This window comes from Phocoena phocoena, chromosome 12 (assembly GCF_963924675.1).
Source record: "Phocoena phocoena chromosome 12, mPhoPho1.1, whole genome shotgun sequence".
NCBI lineage: Eukaryota > Metazoa > Chordata > Mammalia > Artiodactyla > Phocoenidae > Phocoena > Phocoena phocoena.
The window spans coordinates 47,574,686-47,591,688 of NC_089230.1; the positions used below are offsets into that span (position 1 = coordinate 47,574,686).

Consider the following 17,003-nt stretch of genomic DNA (forward strand, 5'->3'; position numbering starts at 1 on the left):
CCACCATCACCCTGATACCAAAACCAGACAAAGATGTCACAAAGAAAACTACAGGCCAATATCACTGATGAACATAGATGCAAAAACCCTCAACAAAATGCTAGCAAACAGAATTCAACAGCACATTAAAATGATCATACATCATGATCATACACCATGATCATACACTATGATAAACTGGGTTTATCCCAGGAATGCAAGGATTCTTCAATATATGCATATCAATCAGTATGATACACCGTATTAACAGATTGAAGGAGAAAAACCATATGATCATCGCAATAGATGCAGAGAAAGCTTTTGACAAAATTCAACACCCGTTTATGATAAAAACCCTCCAGAAAGTAAGCATAGAGGGAACGTTCCTCAACATAATAAAGGCCATATATGACAAACCCACAGCCAACATCGTCCTCAATGGTGAAAAACTGAAGCCATTTCCACTAAGATCAGGAAGAAGACAAGGTTGCCCACTCTCACCACTATTATTCAACATAGTTTTGGAAGTTTTAGCCACAGCAATCAGAGAAGAATAAGAAATAAAAGGAATCCAAATCGGGAAAGAAGAAGTAAAGCTGTCACTGTTTGCAGATGACATGATACTATACATAGAGAATCCTAAAGATGCTACCAGAAAACTACTAGAGCTAATCAATAAATTTGGTAAAGTAGCAGATACAAAATTGATGCACAGGAATCTCTAGCATTCCTATACACTAATGATGAAAAATCTGAAAGTGAAATTAAGAAAACACTCCCATTTACCATTGCAACAAAAAGAATAAAATATCTAGGGATAAATTTACCTAAGGAATCAAAAGACCTGTATGCAGAAAATATAAGACACTGATGAAAGAAATTAAAGATGATACAAACAGGTGGAGAGATATACCATGTTCTTGGATTGGAAGAATCAACATTGTGAAAATAACTCTACTACCCAAAGCAATGTACAGATTCAATGCAATCCCTATCAAACTACCACTGGCATTTTTCACAGGACTAGAACAAAAATTTTCACAATTTGTATGGAAACACAAAAGACCCTGAATAGCCAAAGCAATCTTGAGAAAGAAAAATGGAGCTGGAGGAATCAGGCTCCCTGACTTCAGACTATACTACAAAGCTACAGTAATCAAGACAGTATGGTACTGGCACAAAAACAGAAACATAGATCAATGAACAGGATAGAAAGCCCAGAGATAAACCCACACATATTTGGTCACCTTATCTTTGATAAAGGAGGCAAGAATATACAGTGGGGAAAGGACAGCCTCTTCAATAAGTGGTGCTTGGAAAACTGGACAGCTACCTGTAAAAGAATGAAATTAGAACACTCCCTAACACCATACACAAAAATAAACTCAAAATGGATTAAAGACCTAAATGTAAGGCCAGACACTATCAAACTCTTAGAGGAAAACATAGGCAGAACACTATGACATAAATCACAGCAAGATCCTTTTTGACCCACCTCCTAGAGAAATGGAAATAAAAACAAAAATAAACAAATGGGACCTAATGAAACCTCAAAGCTGTTGCACAGCAAAGGAAACCATAAGCAAGACAAGAAGGCAAGCCTCAGAATGGGAGAAAATATTTGCAAACGAAGCAACTGACAAAGGATTAATCTCCAGAAATTACAAGCAGCTCATGCAGCTCAATATCAAAAAAACAAACAACCCAATCCAAAAATGGGCAGAAGACCTAAACAGACATTTCTCCAAAGAAGATATACATATTGCCAACAAACGCATGAAAGAATGCTCAACATCATTAATCATTAGAGAAATGCAAACCAAAACTATATTGAGATATCATCTCACACTGGTCAGAATGGCCATCATCAAAAAAATCTACAAACAGTAAATGCTGCAGAGGGTGTGGAGAAAAGGGAACCCTCTTGCACTGTTGGTGGGAATGTAAATTGGTACAGCCACTATGGAGAACAGTATGGAAGTTCCTTGAAATCTACAAATAGAACTACCATATGACCCAGCAATCCCACTACTGGGCATATACCCTGAGAAAACCATAATTCAAAAAGACTCATGTACCAATATGTTAATTGCAGCTCTGTTTACAATAGCCATGACATGGAAGCAACCTAAGTGTCCATCGACAGATGAATGGATAAAGAAGATGTGGCACATATATGCAATGGAATATTACTCAGCCATAAAAAAAATGAAACTGAGTTAGTTGTAGTGAGGTGGATGCCCCTAGAGTCTGTCATACAGAGTGAAGTAAGTCAGAAAGAGAATAACAAATACCATATACTAACACATATATATGGAATCTAAAAAAAAAAAAAAAGTGGTCATGCAGAACCTAGGGCAAGACGAGAATAAACACACAGACCTATTAGAGAATGGACTTGAGGATATGGGGAGGGGGAAGGGTAAGCCGGGACAAAGTGAGAGAGTGGCATGGACATATGTACACTACCAAACGTAAAATAGATGGCTAGTGGGAAGCAACCTCATAGCCCAGGGAGATCAGCTCAGTGCTTTGTGACCACCTGGAGGGGTGGGATAGGGAGGATGGGAGGGAGGGAGATGCAAGAGGGAAGAGATATGGGAACATATGTATATGTATAACTGATTCACTTTGTTATAAAGCAGAAAGTAACACACCATTGTAAAGCAATTACACCCCAATAAAGATGTTAAAAATAAAATACTCAGAGTAGGCAAATCCACAGAGACATAAAGTAGATTCGTGGTTGCCAGGGGCTAGGCTGAGAATGTGATGGGAAGTAACTGCTTAATGGGTACAGGTTTTTTTCGGGGTGATGAAAATGTTCTGGAATTAGATAGTGGTAATGGTTTCCTTTGCAAATTAAACACCACTGAAGTGTATACTTTAAGAGGGTGATTTTATGGAATATGAATTATATCTCAATAAAAATAGATAAAATTTTAAAATACTAACCACAGGGAACTTTTCTAAGGTCCAAAAAGGGGTGGGGGAAGGCCTGAAGGGACAATCAGTGCCCTAATTCTCTCTGAACCCTTTGTTTGGCATGGACAGTTAAAATACATCTTTATTTTTATCGCCATTTCACTCTTGTCTTAACCTTGACATCCAAAGTGAAGTGAATGTAAGAAGAAAATGTTCTTCGCTCCTTTTGGAGCATTTCCACAGTTTGGTATTAAAACCTCATTTGCCCACTTGGGTTTGGGACTGGTTCCAGCAGTTAGTTGACTGCCGTGTTAAATCTCACCATTGGGGTTTGATGCTTCCATTTCTTTTTTATTAGGTGCTTGTGGGTCCCTGGGCGTTGGGGAATGGAAAGTTGTACAGAAGGAAAGAGAACTGTCGGAGTGTGAGCTGCTCCCTTGAGGCCTGGGGGTCATTTGAACAGGAGAAGCCAGAGAGTGGAAGCCAACAAATATTGTAGGTGCCAGGAATGTGGCTTTTTCTTAAAGTAATGTGACATTTTAAGAGTGATTTCTATTAGTTGGGTTCCCTTGCTGTGCGGTGTGGAACAAGGTCCATCCTCCTCACCCTCCAGAGGGTCTTTGCAAAGCCATGTGTAAATGATCGAATGGGTCCAACTCCACTTCTTATTATTTCTGAAGCAAAGTTTTGACTTGATTTTTAAATAGGCTCTGGTTCTCCCATTGTTGCATGTGGCTAGTGTCTACATTGTAGATACTCCTGCTTTTACATCAGCCTTCTTACCCCAAAGGTATAATATTTTATCACCTGTGTTTGTGGGGGGCTCTTCCTCTCAGGGCTCCACCAAGAGTAGAAATCTGTTATTTTTGTGCTTGGAGGAAACATTACATGTATAGCTCAGTTTATGCAGTAAATGTGTTCCAGAAAGTTTATATGATATAAAGCACATCATGTTTTCAGTGCAGTAGGACAGCTCACTTTTACATCAAGGAACCCAGTGCTAACTCCTTCGTGGTGTATATAAATACCCCGCCACATCTAGGAAGTATCAGGAAACTAAGGGCTGCTTTAATGGCATTGGCTAAACGTTCATTAAGATGCCAAACCACATCAGGGAAGCTGGTGACTCACCACACCTGGCGTGGTCCCAGCACCCCTGCAGAGCCCACTGTCTTAGGGGGTGGGCCGTGAATGTGGGGCAGTGGGGCCCAGTCCCTGAAATCAGGGCCTTCGTTAGTCATGCACATTGAGGTTGGGTTCTTCCGAGTCAGGGGTGTTCTCCACAGGTCTCTCCCTCCACACCTCCTACCCTCGCGCCCACACCCTTGTGTGGACTAGCCAGGATTCCATAGAGCAGGAGGCAAGGCTAGTGTAGAGGCGCCATGTGCTGGCCGTGAAATCAGTCTGTCTGGCTCCAAATCCCATCTCCACCCCTGACTGAGCTGTGAACAGATTCCCAAACCTCTCTGTTCCTCCGTTGTAAAATGAGGGGAAATAGCAATCCCACGTCTTAGGACTGTCATGAGAACTTAGTGAGACAACATGTTCCAGTACATAGCACAGCGCCTGGCTTGCAGTGAGCTTTCATTTGATATTGGTCATCACTGCTGAGATTGGAGCCTTCATCTCTGTGGTGCCTCACCCCACCAACAGATGTTTTTGTTTTCTATTGCTGTGTAACAAATTGTGACAAACTTAGTGACTTAAACAACACCCGCTTATCAGCTCACAGTTCTGAGTCACAAGTCCGGGCACAGTGTGGCTGGGCTCTTACGCAAGGCTGAATTCAGTGTATTGACTGACAGCGTTCTCATCTGGAAGCTTGACGAGGGAAGAATTCATTTCCAGGTTTCTTTGGGTTCTTGGCCCAACTCATTTCCTTGTGGTTGTAGGACTGAGGTCTCTGTTTCTTTGCTTTCTGCCAGCTGGGAGCTGTTCTTAGCTCCTAGAGGCCACCCACATAGCCCCCTCTGTCTTCAAAGCCAGCAGTGGAGACTATCCCTCCCATGGAATGCCTCTCACACTTTGAATCTGCTCCTCTGGAAAGAGCCTATCCCTTTCAAGGGCTCACCTCATGAGGTCAGGTCCATCTAGGATAATCCCTCTTCTGTTAAAGTCAACTGTGCCAAAGAAGATAACCTAATCACAGGAGCGCTGATCCCATCATCCACAAGTCCCAGGGATTATCCAGGGCTTATCCACTGGAGGTGGGAAACTTGGGCACACCTTAGAGATCTGCCTACTGCACCACCTTTTCAGCAAGGCACGTACTTCACGCCTTCCAGTTGGCAGCAAAAAGAGGATTTTCCCTCACTGGCAGAGTCCTGTGTGCTCTTTTTTCATAGCTGAGCTGGGGCCACTGGCTGGACCCAACACCAGTGCTGTGTGTGGTTCAGGCCTCAAGTATTTACATCTCTCAAGTGTCATCCCAGCTGCGACCTTTTCCCTGCTTCAGGGCCTTGGGGAGTGTTTGTGCTTCAAAGAGGGTCCAGCCTGCTTTCTCTCCAGTCATCCCTGGCATCTCTGCCCTTGCTGTCCTCAGAAGACAGCACTGCCCGCACTCCCTGTGGGGTGTCAGGACCCAGGGTCCCACAAAGAGAAAAGCCACATTGTAAAGGACTGAAAATGCTAAAACATTGGGGTGACAGATGCTGTGGCCCAACTACCATTGCTACCAATGAGGCCCTCCTCTGTCTCTAAATGTCCTGCTTCTGGTAGTTATGTGGGGAAAATTAAGGAAAGCTTTCCCTAAACTTTCAAGGGATTAGTTTTCCCTATCAAGAACATAGCAAAATACCTCAGGTTGACTCTTGTGGGTATTTCTGATTTTACAAGGATCGGGAGTCCCCTGCCGTGAATCTTCTGTGCTGAAGTCGACACATTTCTGATGTGTCTCTGCCATATCGTAGCCTTTTGTCTCATGCTATTACTATTGACTGGAAAAGGGTGTTTGCTTGTTAAACCGCCAGTTTTTGCTTTTCTCCCAGAGAAGTGTGTGAAACTGTGCAGTCTATCTACAGTTCAGCTTTCAATACTTTTCCAGCTGTCCCCATCTGGGTTGCTTGTGTTTGGTTTCTAGGTTCTTAGTTCAGTTCCCTTTCTCGATCTTTTCCTTTCATTGTGATGCCTGCCCAGGTAAAGCAGAGACCAGCTAAAGGGATAGTGAATGACAGCCCCAGGAAACATGCCACATCAGAGCACAGGCCAGTGTGGCTTCACCATCACTCTCCAGAGTCTGGGCTGTTGGGAGCAAGGATGCCACTTATGCTGGAGGGCTCTTCACTTCTCCACACCCACCTAGGCTGGTTTCTGAGGCATCTGTGCTTACACTGCTGAGATTAAAGTTATTTGTTGTCAGTTTCACCTTCCTCCTCCTGCCATCCCATTTATGTGTCTCAAGAGAAAGTAATTTGCTTTTGCAGAAGACTGCCAGTGGCCTTTTTCCTTTTCTGGTACCTAGCTCTCTCACACACCTGAAATCTCACAAGTCCTGCGATGTTATAACCTGGGCATACAGGTGTTGCTTTATTGATTGGCATATGAGGAAATGTGAGCGTATCTGTGTTTGATGTGCGTCTAGCAGACCAGACTGGGGTCTGTGGCATCAGTGGAGGGAATGTACGTTTGACCAGACTCATTCTGGATCGAAGTAGCCTATGCCCAGAGTAGCAGATAGATTCCATCCTTCATGTCAGCTTCAGTCAACCACTCAAGGGCTATGTGAAGAAGGATTCTGAGGCCACACGTGGTGTAGCACCAGAAGGTGCTGTGATGGATTGATGACGTCCATCGTGCCTGCTCACAGGAAGGGGATGTGGCAATCCTTGAATGATTCTCTCTTTGGCAATTTCTGCCCGAGTTGCTTAATGCTCTTGTGTCACATATGAGGAAATTTTAAGTAAATCAGGTTTTACTTACATAGTAGAAACAGAGCCCTTCCATTTACAGAAGAATTGGAGAATAGGGGGCTTCACCACAAGAACAGGATCCTGCTGGTCAAAGTGCTGTGCATCAGTTTTTCTAGGCATAGCAAAGCAGAGGACGATGGTCATGAGGTCATGATGTGTGATTTACTGATCAGAGTCCCTCCAGGGCCCCACTTTCAAGTGGCATTATTCAGCGTTTCCCAGTGCCCCACAGATCTTGAGCAAATGTATTAGTGCATTATATGTTCATGATGGACCCACAGCACAGGCGTTAAAAGCCACACCACAGAACACTGTACGTAATAAGGATGTTTTTATTTTAACCCGAATGCTCAGAACTTTGCTTCGTGTCAAGGAGCCCAAAGTCACACTGAGTACAACTCATATAGCATCTTCTGATTCTTTCATCAGGAAATGGTTAGTCTGACCACCTCAGGTGGGAGGATGAAGACCACAAGTTCTTATACAGATGTTTTCGTTGTGATTAAGTTTTAATGACCGAGCCCACATTTACTGATTTATTTCATTTTCTTCATGTTTGTCAGTGAAGTGAAGAGAGTACACAAGATCTGTGCAGAAACATTCCTTACTCAAAATCGTACACACACGAAGTGGTATAAAAGAGAATTGTTTTCTCCAAAATGATTCGATAAGAGTTTGGGTTTTTTGCATTTAATCATTTAACGCATATTTATTGAGCTTCTACTGTGTTCCAGGCACGGTTCTGACACTGGAGATGCAATGATGGAACAAAAACTGAAAAGTAATCTCTGCCTCTAAGGAGCTTACTATTTGTTTCCTTCCGTTATTTCAGAGAATTATATAAAAGCTGTTAGGCATTTATGACAGTGGTAATACGTTTTTTAGTAGATTTTTGGAAGATTGTTCTTTTCTTAGTTTGGTTAGATGTAGGGTCCTGTTTTCAGTAAGTTTCTGATGTAGGGTTTTGTTTTGATGGAAGAGTAGTTTGTACTGAGAGTTCTCATTGGTTTTAGATTCTTGCCTCTATCACAAGGAACAAACTTCTAGAGAAAAAAAACAGCATTCTGTGTCCCTTCTTTAAGCTGCCTTTTTCTCCCTAGTGTGCCCATTCTCCTAAGGAAGGCAATCACATGCATGTAAGGGAAACAGCACTTATACTGTTTCAAAAATATAGCTATAGTTCTTTTCCTCTTCATAAATCAGGATTTCTTGACCTTGACACATTTACATCCGGGGCAAGGTAATTCTTGGTAGTTAGAGGCTGTCCTGTTCATTGTAGGATGTTTAGCAGCATCCTTGGCCTCTTGCCACCGGGTGCCAGCAGTACCCCTTACCCTCAAGCTGTGACAACCAAATATGTCCCTTGGTCATGGACAGCAAAGTCACCCCCAGCTGAGAACCACTGATATAAATGATGTGATTCAGGTCTCACATCCTCTAACTAAAGCAGATCAGTGAAATTTCTGAAAAGAGTACCTGGGACAAGCAGTGTCTTCTGTTGGCCTTTGTAAGACGCTCAGGACAGTGTTCCGCCAGGGAAGAGTTAATGTGAAGTGAGCAAGATATTTACCAGTCTTATGAAGCGACACCAACAACAAAATGGTGAAACTCCTTCAGTCAGTCATGCCTTGGAGATATTTTGCATTTCCTATTGGAAACTTGTTAAAATCATATTCATTTACCGTAAGTTAGAGAGCATGTTGGACACAGTACACTGTAAGTTAATCTGGAATGATTTACGTGTAAATGTGTTCCAGATTTGGTGAGCTCAGCTCAAGCAGCAGGCGGCTCGTTTCCAAACATTTCCATTCTCAGCTAACGAGATTAAATTCAGTAAGTATTTATTGAAACATGTAATGTGAGAGGGCTTTAAACAGTCTGATATTGCTTCCATGACCCCGGCCAGCAGGAAAGCAGTGCTCTGAACAGTACCTCCCAAGAGTCTCCATATCTGATGCAGAAACCCCATTTTGGTTTGCAAGATATATAGAGAAACTGGCTCTTTCCATTTCCCTTCACCGCCTCAAGTCCCTTCCCATCTTGTACCAGCTATGTTCTCCCCAGTGAATACATGTAATCACACATGATGTCATGTATTTCTTATTTGGTTCTTTGGTCCCAAATGGGCCACTTTTCAGAATTTTGGCAGGGACATCCATTGCATGTCTTACCTCCCTGCTGTCAGCTGGACAGGATATTACAGGACACTGCAGTCCAAAGTGGGGTCATTTAACCAACTCACCTTCCATTTCTGAATCTTCTTCACTTCTCACACATGCCAGTAGATTCAAAACACAGGGCACACTGCTGATAAAAATTATTGGAAGAAGAGTTGGCCTTGATGCAGAGAGAAAGAAAGGGTGAAAGAGAAAAGTGGGCTAGAGAATCTTCACTCATTCAGTTGCTCTTTATTGAGCACCTGCTATGTGCCAGGCATTGGCTATATAGCTATGACAAAAATGGACAGAGCCCTGCTTTCCTGGAACTCGCATTCTGTTGAGCAATGAGACAAGTGGACAGGCCATGTTTTAATATGGCGCAATAGATGCTGTAATGAGGGAAGTCAAGATATCATGGGAGCACTTAGGAAGAGCACCGCCCCAGCCTGGGGGATGGCAGGGAAATCAGAGAAGGCTTTGCAGAGGAAGTGGTGTCTTGACTGAGACATGAAGGATATATTGTGTATCAAAGAGGAGGGGGCAAAAAGTGTTCAAAGCCATGTTCCAAAGACGAAAGGTGAGTGGGAAAAATAGAACCTTTGACGAACTGAGAAGTTAGGCAGGTTTGGATAGTAGAGTGTGAGACGGGAAGATTGAAAAGTAAGCAAAGAGGAGCCAGCAAGGATGTGCTTCAGGATTCTGACTTGAACACCTTGGTGGTGCCATTTACTGAGATCAGCGCAGAAGAAGTAGGTTTGGTTTGAAGGAGGCTGGGGTGACAATGACTCAAGTTTGAATTCACCACTAATTCTAGAACATGGGAATGAGTTTTTAAATGTTTCTGAAAGATGTCAAAAGCTAATGGAAATTTGAAAAGTTAATTAGCAGGTTTAAATGACGTTGTTACTGTAGGCTATCATGACATCCTGCAAGTATACTCAGACCTCTTAGTTTCGGCCAATTGTATTTTTTTCATCCAGTAATTATTTCTTAATTTTGATACTTACCATCATCTTATTGCTTAAAATTTACCAAATGTGTGCCTGAAGAATGGGTACCCAGGAATGAAGAAGTACAGTGAGCTGTTTAGGGGCTGTCTTCTGGCTTTTCCAACACTCCTGCACCCTATTCTTTGGATTTCCTTTGCCATGATGGAAGTTTTTATTCTAAGATGGCATGCAGTCATGTTTGAAAGCTTACACTACTTTTTAGGGTGACTAGAGAAAAGCATAAGTTAGTATTATTGGACTGTCTTTTGGCAGGTGTGTGATATTACAGGAGTGTAAGGGTGCAGACCTCATGCGAGGAAAAATGCTGCATGGTGAACATCGTACTGTGTATTGATCCCATTGCCCGGAGCATATGGGGAACAAATGTGATTGTCAAGTGAAAGGCACTGACATTGCTTCCAGCCGTCAGCCGTAGCCACTGCTTTTCATGCCCCTCTAGGCCTGAAATATCCAACAGTGAGCTTTATAAACGATTCCTCTTTAATAGTCAAGCAACCCAGCCACTAGGGGGCGTCCAAGTTCATGTGCCTCTTTTTGTTTGTTTTCAACAGGAGTTTAGATAATGGGCTGTGTGCAATGTAAGGATAAAGAAGCAACAAAACTGACGGAGGAGAGGGATGGCAGCCTGAACCAGAGCTCCGGGTACCGCTATGGCACAGACCCCACTCCTCAGCACTACCCCAGCTTCGGCGTGACCTCCATCCCAAACTACAACAACTTCCACGCAGCCGGGGGCCAAGGACTCACCGTCTTTGGGGGTGTGAACTCTTCGTCTCATACTGGGACCTTGCGTACGAGAGGAGGAACAGGTCAGGATTAAGCTGCTCTTAAATCTTTTGGCAGTTGAACGTTTGTGCTCCTTTGAGGATTCAACATTTAAGTTTTTAATCACTGTCTGCCTAGCCACTACCAGATAAGGGGCTGTTAAAAATCCTGAAGGTTGATGGACAAGTCTAGGTGCTGGCAACAGTGGTGCAGGGGACCCCAGTAGCTGCTCTGTGAGAATCCTGCAAGGGTTACGAGAGACAACCTGTGCTGAATCACTTGAGGCCAGTGGCTCTCAACCTTGGCTGGCTGGCTCAGAATAACTAGGCAGCTTTTTCAAAATATAGATGCCTGAGCCCCCATTCCAGGTCTTTTACATCAGAAGTCCCAGGACTGGATCTGAATATGGATGTTTTGAGTTCTCCCAATGTGAAAGCACTCCTTCCCCGCATCCCCGGTTAAGAGCACTTACAGGGTAGTGCTGCCCTTTCAGCTGCCTAACCTCCAGCCTGCCTGTCGCTTCCCAGCTGGTGAGGCCATTTGGCCACATTATTTTGGGGCCGTTTGTCTTCATTGATTCCTTCTCTGATGTTTCCATCATCTTCAATATGGCAGAGTTTATCAGCCTTCAAGTATTTTCATGTATCTTTTGTAGTTTAAAATCAAATCTTATGTATCCTTAAGGAATCTTCTCATATTTCTTTTAGGTTTCTTTCTCTTTCCCTAGGCTGTGTTTCACTGCCATGTGCATTTGCTGACTTAGCTAATAACTTTGTAAAATATCTGGCCTACGTTCTCAGACATATGTTTTCTGAAATATTTGTAAGTTATCTCATGCATCCTTAGTCTTCCAAAGCCTCTCCCAGTATGTGAACCATGGTAACTAGATATTTGACATTATACGTTCCAAAATTGTCTTGTTTATTACAAAAGTTTTTAAAAATATACATCAACCATTATGCTGTCAGCTCATCTGGGAGCAGATGTCTTAAATAACAACCCATTGTGCCTTTTTACCTTGGGAGTTGGCACTACCAAGGCTTCAGCAGATGTTTTCTTCCCTCTCTACCCAACGAGACAGTATAGTTATATCAAGGGGACCTGACCCAGAGCTGTGGGCAATTAACTACTTCTGTTCTGCCAACACTTCACACTCTGCTCGGTAGAAAAAATATTTTATGTTCACCCTTATGTTATGGGGAATCTAGCTTTTCCTTTAAAGCAGGCCTTGCATGGGTGACTGAAGGCTGGGCACACTTACTCAGCCTTCCTGGGAGGCACCTGGAATGGAGGGCGGAAGGAAAGAGGCCGTCAGGCAGTCTAGAGACGTCTGTCTCTGGAGGATGCTGGAGGACAAAAGGAGCCAGAAATGCCCCCAGCACACGTGCCCTTTGCCTGCTGGGAGAAGACAAGTACTTTGCCAGCCAGACTCTGAATTCTGCTGACACAGGCACTGACCTTGTGCGTTCACTCGTGAATGCTGGATATGAATCCTGTGTCTGCAGGTATCATTCATAAAGTCACTAGAGGGGGCTCCTTGCCTTGAACGTGTGGGTCTGTAACACCGTCAGGGACAGTGTTAGTATAAGAGGGCATCCGATCCCTTATGAGACGTGAAAGTTAAAACAATACTCGCAAATGTTGGTGGATTTTTCTGCCTGAATTATTTGGCTTTATCATATATGCATGTCTTTCTCCTCAACGTTGCTTTCAGTGCTCTAAGGCCAGGAACAGTGTCTGTGCATCCCTGTGACCTCCTTTGACTCTTCCCTCCGTCCCTAGAAGACAAAAACACCCAGTGAGCGATGCAGGGAGACAGTGGGCAAGTGGAAGTATCGTCCTCCTGTGCCTTGTTTTCCACACGGTGGAGCTTAGGATTGTTTTTAAATTCTGAACTGAAGGGAATCTGTTAACAGAGTGTTAAATGAGGATAGGCATGGCCTTACAGGCTCCCACTCTGTTTTAAGCCAGTCTCCTTTCTAATTGTTCAAAGAAATCTTAGAAACGTTTTGCATTTTGTCAAATGAGCCCTGCTGCTTTGCATGGTCAGACCTTCTGCATGCCATCCCTCCTGCAGGAAGTCCCGCTTGGGATGGGGTGGACAGTCAAGCCCCCTCTCTCCCTCCAGTTCTTGAATAGTCCCCAGGCACATCTGTTCCCTTGGAACTACCAACACAGCAAAACAGCAGCTTGGTGAAGCGCAGAACCTATGGTGTGCGTTCTTCAGGCCACATTAGGACTTTGGGGTGTGTGGAAATCAAAATGAGAATCCAGAGAGCAGAGAAACGGGATGTATTTGTTATCAGTTGCTGCATAACAAATTATCACAAAACTTCGCAGCTTTAAAAGGAGGCACGTTTACTATCCCACAGTTTCTGTGGGTCAGAAATCTAGCAACAACCCAGCCGGGGCCTCTATTTCAGAGTCTCTCACAGGCTGCAGTCAAGGTGTGTTGGCTGGGCTGTGGTCCTCTCACCGTCCATCCGAGAAGGGTCTGCTGCTGCCAAGTTCACGGCGTGTTGGCAGGACCCAGCTCCTCGTTGGCCGTTGGCCAGGGGCCACCCTCAGTTCTTTATCGCGTGGGCCTCGCCAGCATGGCAGGTTGCTTCATCAGAGTGATCAAGCCAAAGTGGCAATCCAGACAGTCTGCTCGGAAGACAGAAGTCACCGTCTTTTGAAGTTGAAGCGTAATCATTCACGGGACATCCCATCACCTTTGCCATGTTCTGCTGGTTAGAAGCAAGTCACTGGGTTCAGCCACACTCAAAGGGAGGGGGTTGCGCAAGGGCCCGAATACCAGGAGGTGAAAATCCCTGAGGGTTGGCTTAGGACTTCCTCCACACAGTAGGCAGAGTTCTAGGCCAAATGCAACACTGGACGTTCTTCAGTGTTGATGGTAAACCGCCGCAAGGCAGGAATGGCCTCTGTGGCGCGTCAGCCAGGTGAGGAAGAGTGAGGACAAGTCGTGCGGGGAGGGGTGAGTCCACGGTGGAAGGAGAGCCAGAGAGAGGGAGTCCTGATGGCCTTGGCAGGTGCCAAGGGCAAGGCATCCTCTGATGGGGTGAACATGTACGGAGAGGGTCTTCTCAGTGCCCGAGCTGCAGAAGGAGTTTCCTGTTACATTCCGTGTCCTGTTATGCCGAGGGAAAGCGTAGTCCATTTTACCCAGACCTGATGTGGGCTCCTGCACGGAGGAGGACGTGTGGGGTAAAGAGCGTCTGTAATTGCTGCAGAGCCCTGCAAATCTGAAGTATAATGTTGCTGCTGCCCCTTGGTTGTGGCCGTGATATCAATATCCATCTCTTCCCAAGGACTCATTCCAAGTGTACAGAGAGAAGTCCTTCAACTCTGGGTTTTAGTTGGATCAAATAATGCTTCCCCTACAAAGACCAAGGCATAAATTCAGCTTGTGACTCTAGTTTCACACAATTACAACACTGTATCATGTTATCAGTACTGATTAGATGTAAATTTTGAGAATGAGGTTTTAGTGAAGACTTAAATTTCTTGGAATTAATTTCCCCTGGTGTAATAATCTCTCCCATTTTGATTTTGTTTTTGTCAGGAGTGACCCTGTTTGTGGCCCTTTACGATTATGAAGCACGGACGGAAGATGACCTGAGTTTTCACAAAGGAGAAAAATTTCAAATATTGAACAGCTCGTAAGTTTGGAGAGGGAGGGGGAAGCATGCACGCCTTTCAGACTGGGCAGCAATTCTTGTGTTAGCAGTCTGCACCTTTTCAGATCTCTGAAATGCTAAGAGAACACTTGCTAATCAATTCATTAATTCTCAGCCACTTAACTTGAGGAAAGAAGAGTTGATGAACCAGTGCGGTATTTTATGGCGCTGTATGTCCAGGGAGCTTTTTGGAAGATATCATAGAAGCAGAGTCGATGGTTTTGGTTTTGGTTTAAAGGTTGTAAAAGCACCAGCCTCGCCCTCTACAAATCTAGTTTCAGATGATTGGCAGGAGGCTGGCCTGTCCACATTAGCCCCTCTTTGCCCGGAGATTTTCTTCAAATTTCACATGTTGCCCTAGCCTCACGTAAGGCTGGCAACAAGTTCCATTTTCAAAACTGCTAAATATTCCCATTGGTGAAGGCTGTGGAAGCCATTTTCCATAATGAAAATTTGCACGTGACTGAAATCTTTGTGAGATGGAAGGAGAAGTGATTTTGCCCACTCGAGAATGCCTACAAGCATGCCTTTTCCATGTGGCCAGTAGAAGCAGCAGTTAAGCAGGCAATGGGGAAATGTCAAGGGTGAGAATCACTCATTTTTCAAATCCTCCATTTAATACTTCCTTTAGGGAGAGTAAATATGGGTCAGATTTCCCTATAGTTTTTAAATATTATGTCTGTTAGGTTAAGGCAGTGTGCACAGATGGGGGCCCTCCAGAAAAATCCAGGCACCAAAGAAAATGGTGGTGTCCCATGTGTGCAAGTCAGGCCCTCTCCCCAACACCTCAAGTTTCCCTCGTGAGCGCCCCCCAGTGGCTGGGAAAGAATGCCACTTGGAGGCTGAGGGCCCACCAGGAAGTTCTCCAGTGCTGCTAGGTCGGGTTACTCTGCCCTCTGCTCTCTGAGCAAACTGGATTTCATGGTGGTGGAAGGGCCCAAAGTCTGGCCCTTCAGCTTTTCCAAGGGCAGGTGAGAGGCAGCCCTGCTCACCCCACCCATCCCAGGAAAGAGGAGTGGTCCTTGGAACAGGGAACTGCCTCAGGCCCTGAAAACTGCCTCCTTGTAAAACCCAGCCCTTCCCTAGGGTGCCCCCAGCTCTCAGGACCACCTTTCAAGGGCAAGAATGGAATTCCTCCCGTAATAGGACAGTGACTCTTCCAGACATCAGAAGGCACATGTCCGTAGTTACAGGGTTATTTTAAAATGTATTATTGTCATCATGAACAGGAGGGTGGGTGGGATTTTTTTAACTTTTTATTTAAATGCATATGGTCAAGTGCACGGATCAAAAGTGTGCAGGGTGGTGCTCGCACAGTAAGGCCGCTTAACTTAACAGTTAAAGTGGTACGTTTATGTTATACATATTTTACCACAGTTTTTTTAAAGTGTACCATTTGCGGAATTTACACAAACCAAACATGCCTGTGCAACACGTACCCAGATCAAAAAGAACATTACCTGCCCCCCATGAGCCCTCCTCCTGTAGCCAAAGGAATTTTTTTAAGCACAGTAAAGAGCTGCCATTTATTGAAGGCTCCTTATGTGCCAGCCATGTGCTAAGCTGCAAAGGTTCTCATTTGCTCTCCACAGCAACTGTCTGAGGTGTGTCTCATAGTCATCTTCTGACATAGGAGGAGCCAGAGGCTCAGGTTAGGGAGCTCCCTGGGTGCACAGAGCTAGCAGGTGGCAAAGCCAAGAGTGAGATGCAGGGATGGCATCCCGAGTGACGTGTCAGGTTCAGTGTTGGAAAGGCCCACATCAGAGGGGACTGAACTGTTGGAGTTACATGAAGGTTTGAAGGGAAATGGGGGAGGGGGTATTTGGCTTTGATATCTTCTGATTTATGATTCCTTATTGTTAATTTGATGCTCAGATGAATGCCTCTTGTCAGAGTCTACTAACTTTGAATTCTGAAATACACCCTCCTTCCCCTCCCAATTTTGTGCAGTATTTCCTAAATGCCAAGGTTGGTTAGAACTTTTCAATCAACTTGTAACTTCTAAAAGGTAAGAATTAAGGAATAGCAGGAGGTACCATACATGGCTTTTCTTAGGTTTTCTCCACACTGCCCATGGATTTACGTGTTGGGTTGCAGGGCACTTGGAAAGCCGGTCCTTGCCCAAACCAAATTTGTGACTTCTTCCTTTGTTAGTCTGGACAGGATCTAGAGTGGCTTCCGATTGGAGTTTTGGAGAAACATTCGAGGAAGACCCGACCTGCCTCAATCTGTGTTTCATGATTTACATGCATGGCCATTAATGTTTACAGAAGGCTTTTGAACCTCTGACCCTGTTCTCTTAGAAGACAATATTACAAAGGCTTTTTATCCCTTTAATGTTATTCCTTCTTGCCAGTGGAATTTCTCATCCTACGTGCCATTTAAATGCCCTTTTTCAAGGTTATGGCATGGAAATAAGGTTTTCGTAACAAACACAATATGCTGAAGTCAAGGGTAATAACAGGGAAGAGAAAATCATGAAGGAAAAACAAAGCAATCGTAAGGAACCAGACGGCATGTGTCTCCTTGCCCCTGCCCGTGCCTCTCCCAGCCCCTGGCTCTCATCCCTTGAAAGAG

At 44.4% G+C, this 17,003-nt stretch overlaps 1 protein-coding gene across 3 annotated transcripts in view; it reads left to right on the forward strand.

Annotated features, from left to right (window-relative positions):
• The window catches only part of FYN (FYN proto-oncogene, Src family tyrosine kinase), a 149,328-nt gene that overhangs the window by 85,787 nt on the left and 46,538 nt on the right, over positions 1 to 17,003 (forward strand). For 2 of the 3 annotated variants that reach the window (XM_065888695.1, XM_065888696.1), the window contains exons 1-2: positions 10,544 to 10,790; positions 14,312 to 14,408. In XM_065888695.1, the coding sequence (XP_065744767.1) occupies positions 10,544 to 10,790; positions 14,312 to 14,408 (344 nt within the window). Of the gene's footprint in view, positions 1 to 10,532; positions 10,791 to 14,311; positions 14,409 to 17,003 lie in introns of those variants that run through there. The other variant, XM_065888694.1, reaches the window with a different exon arrangement.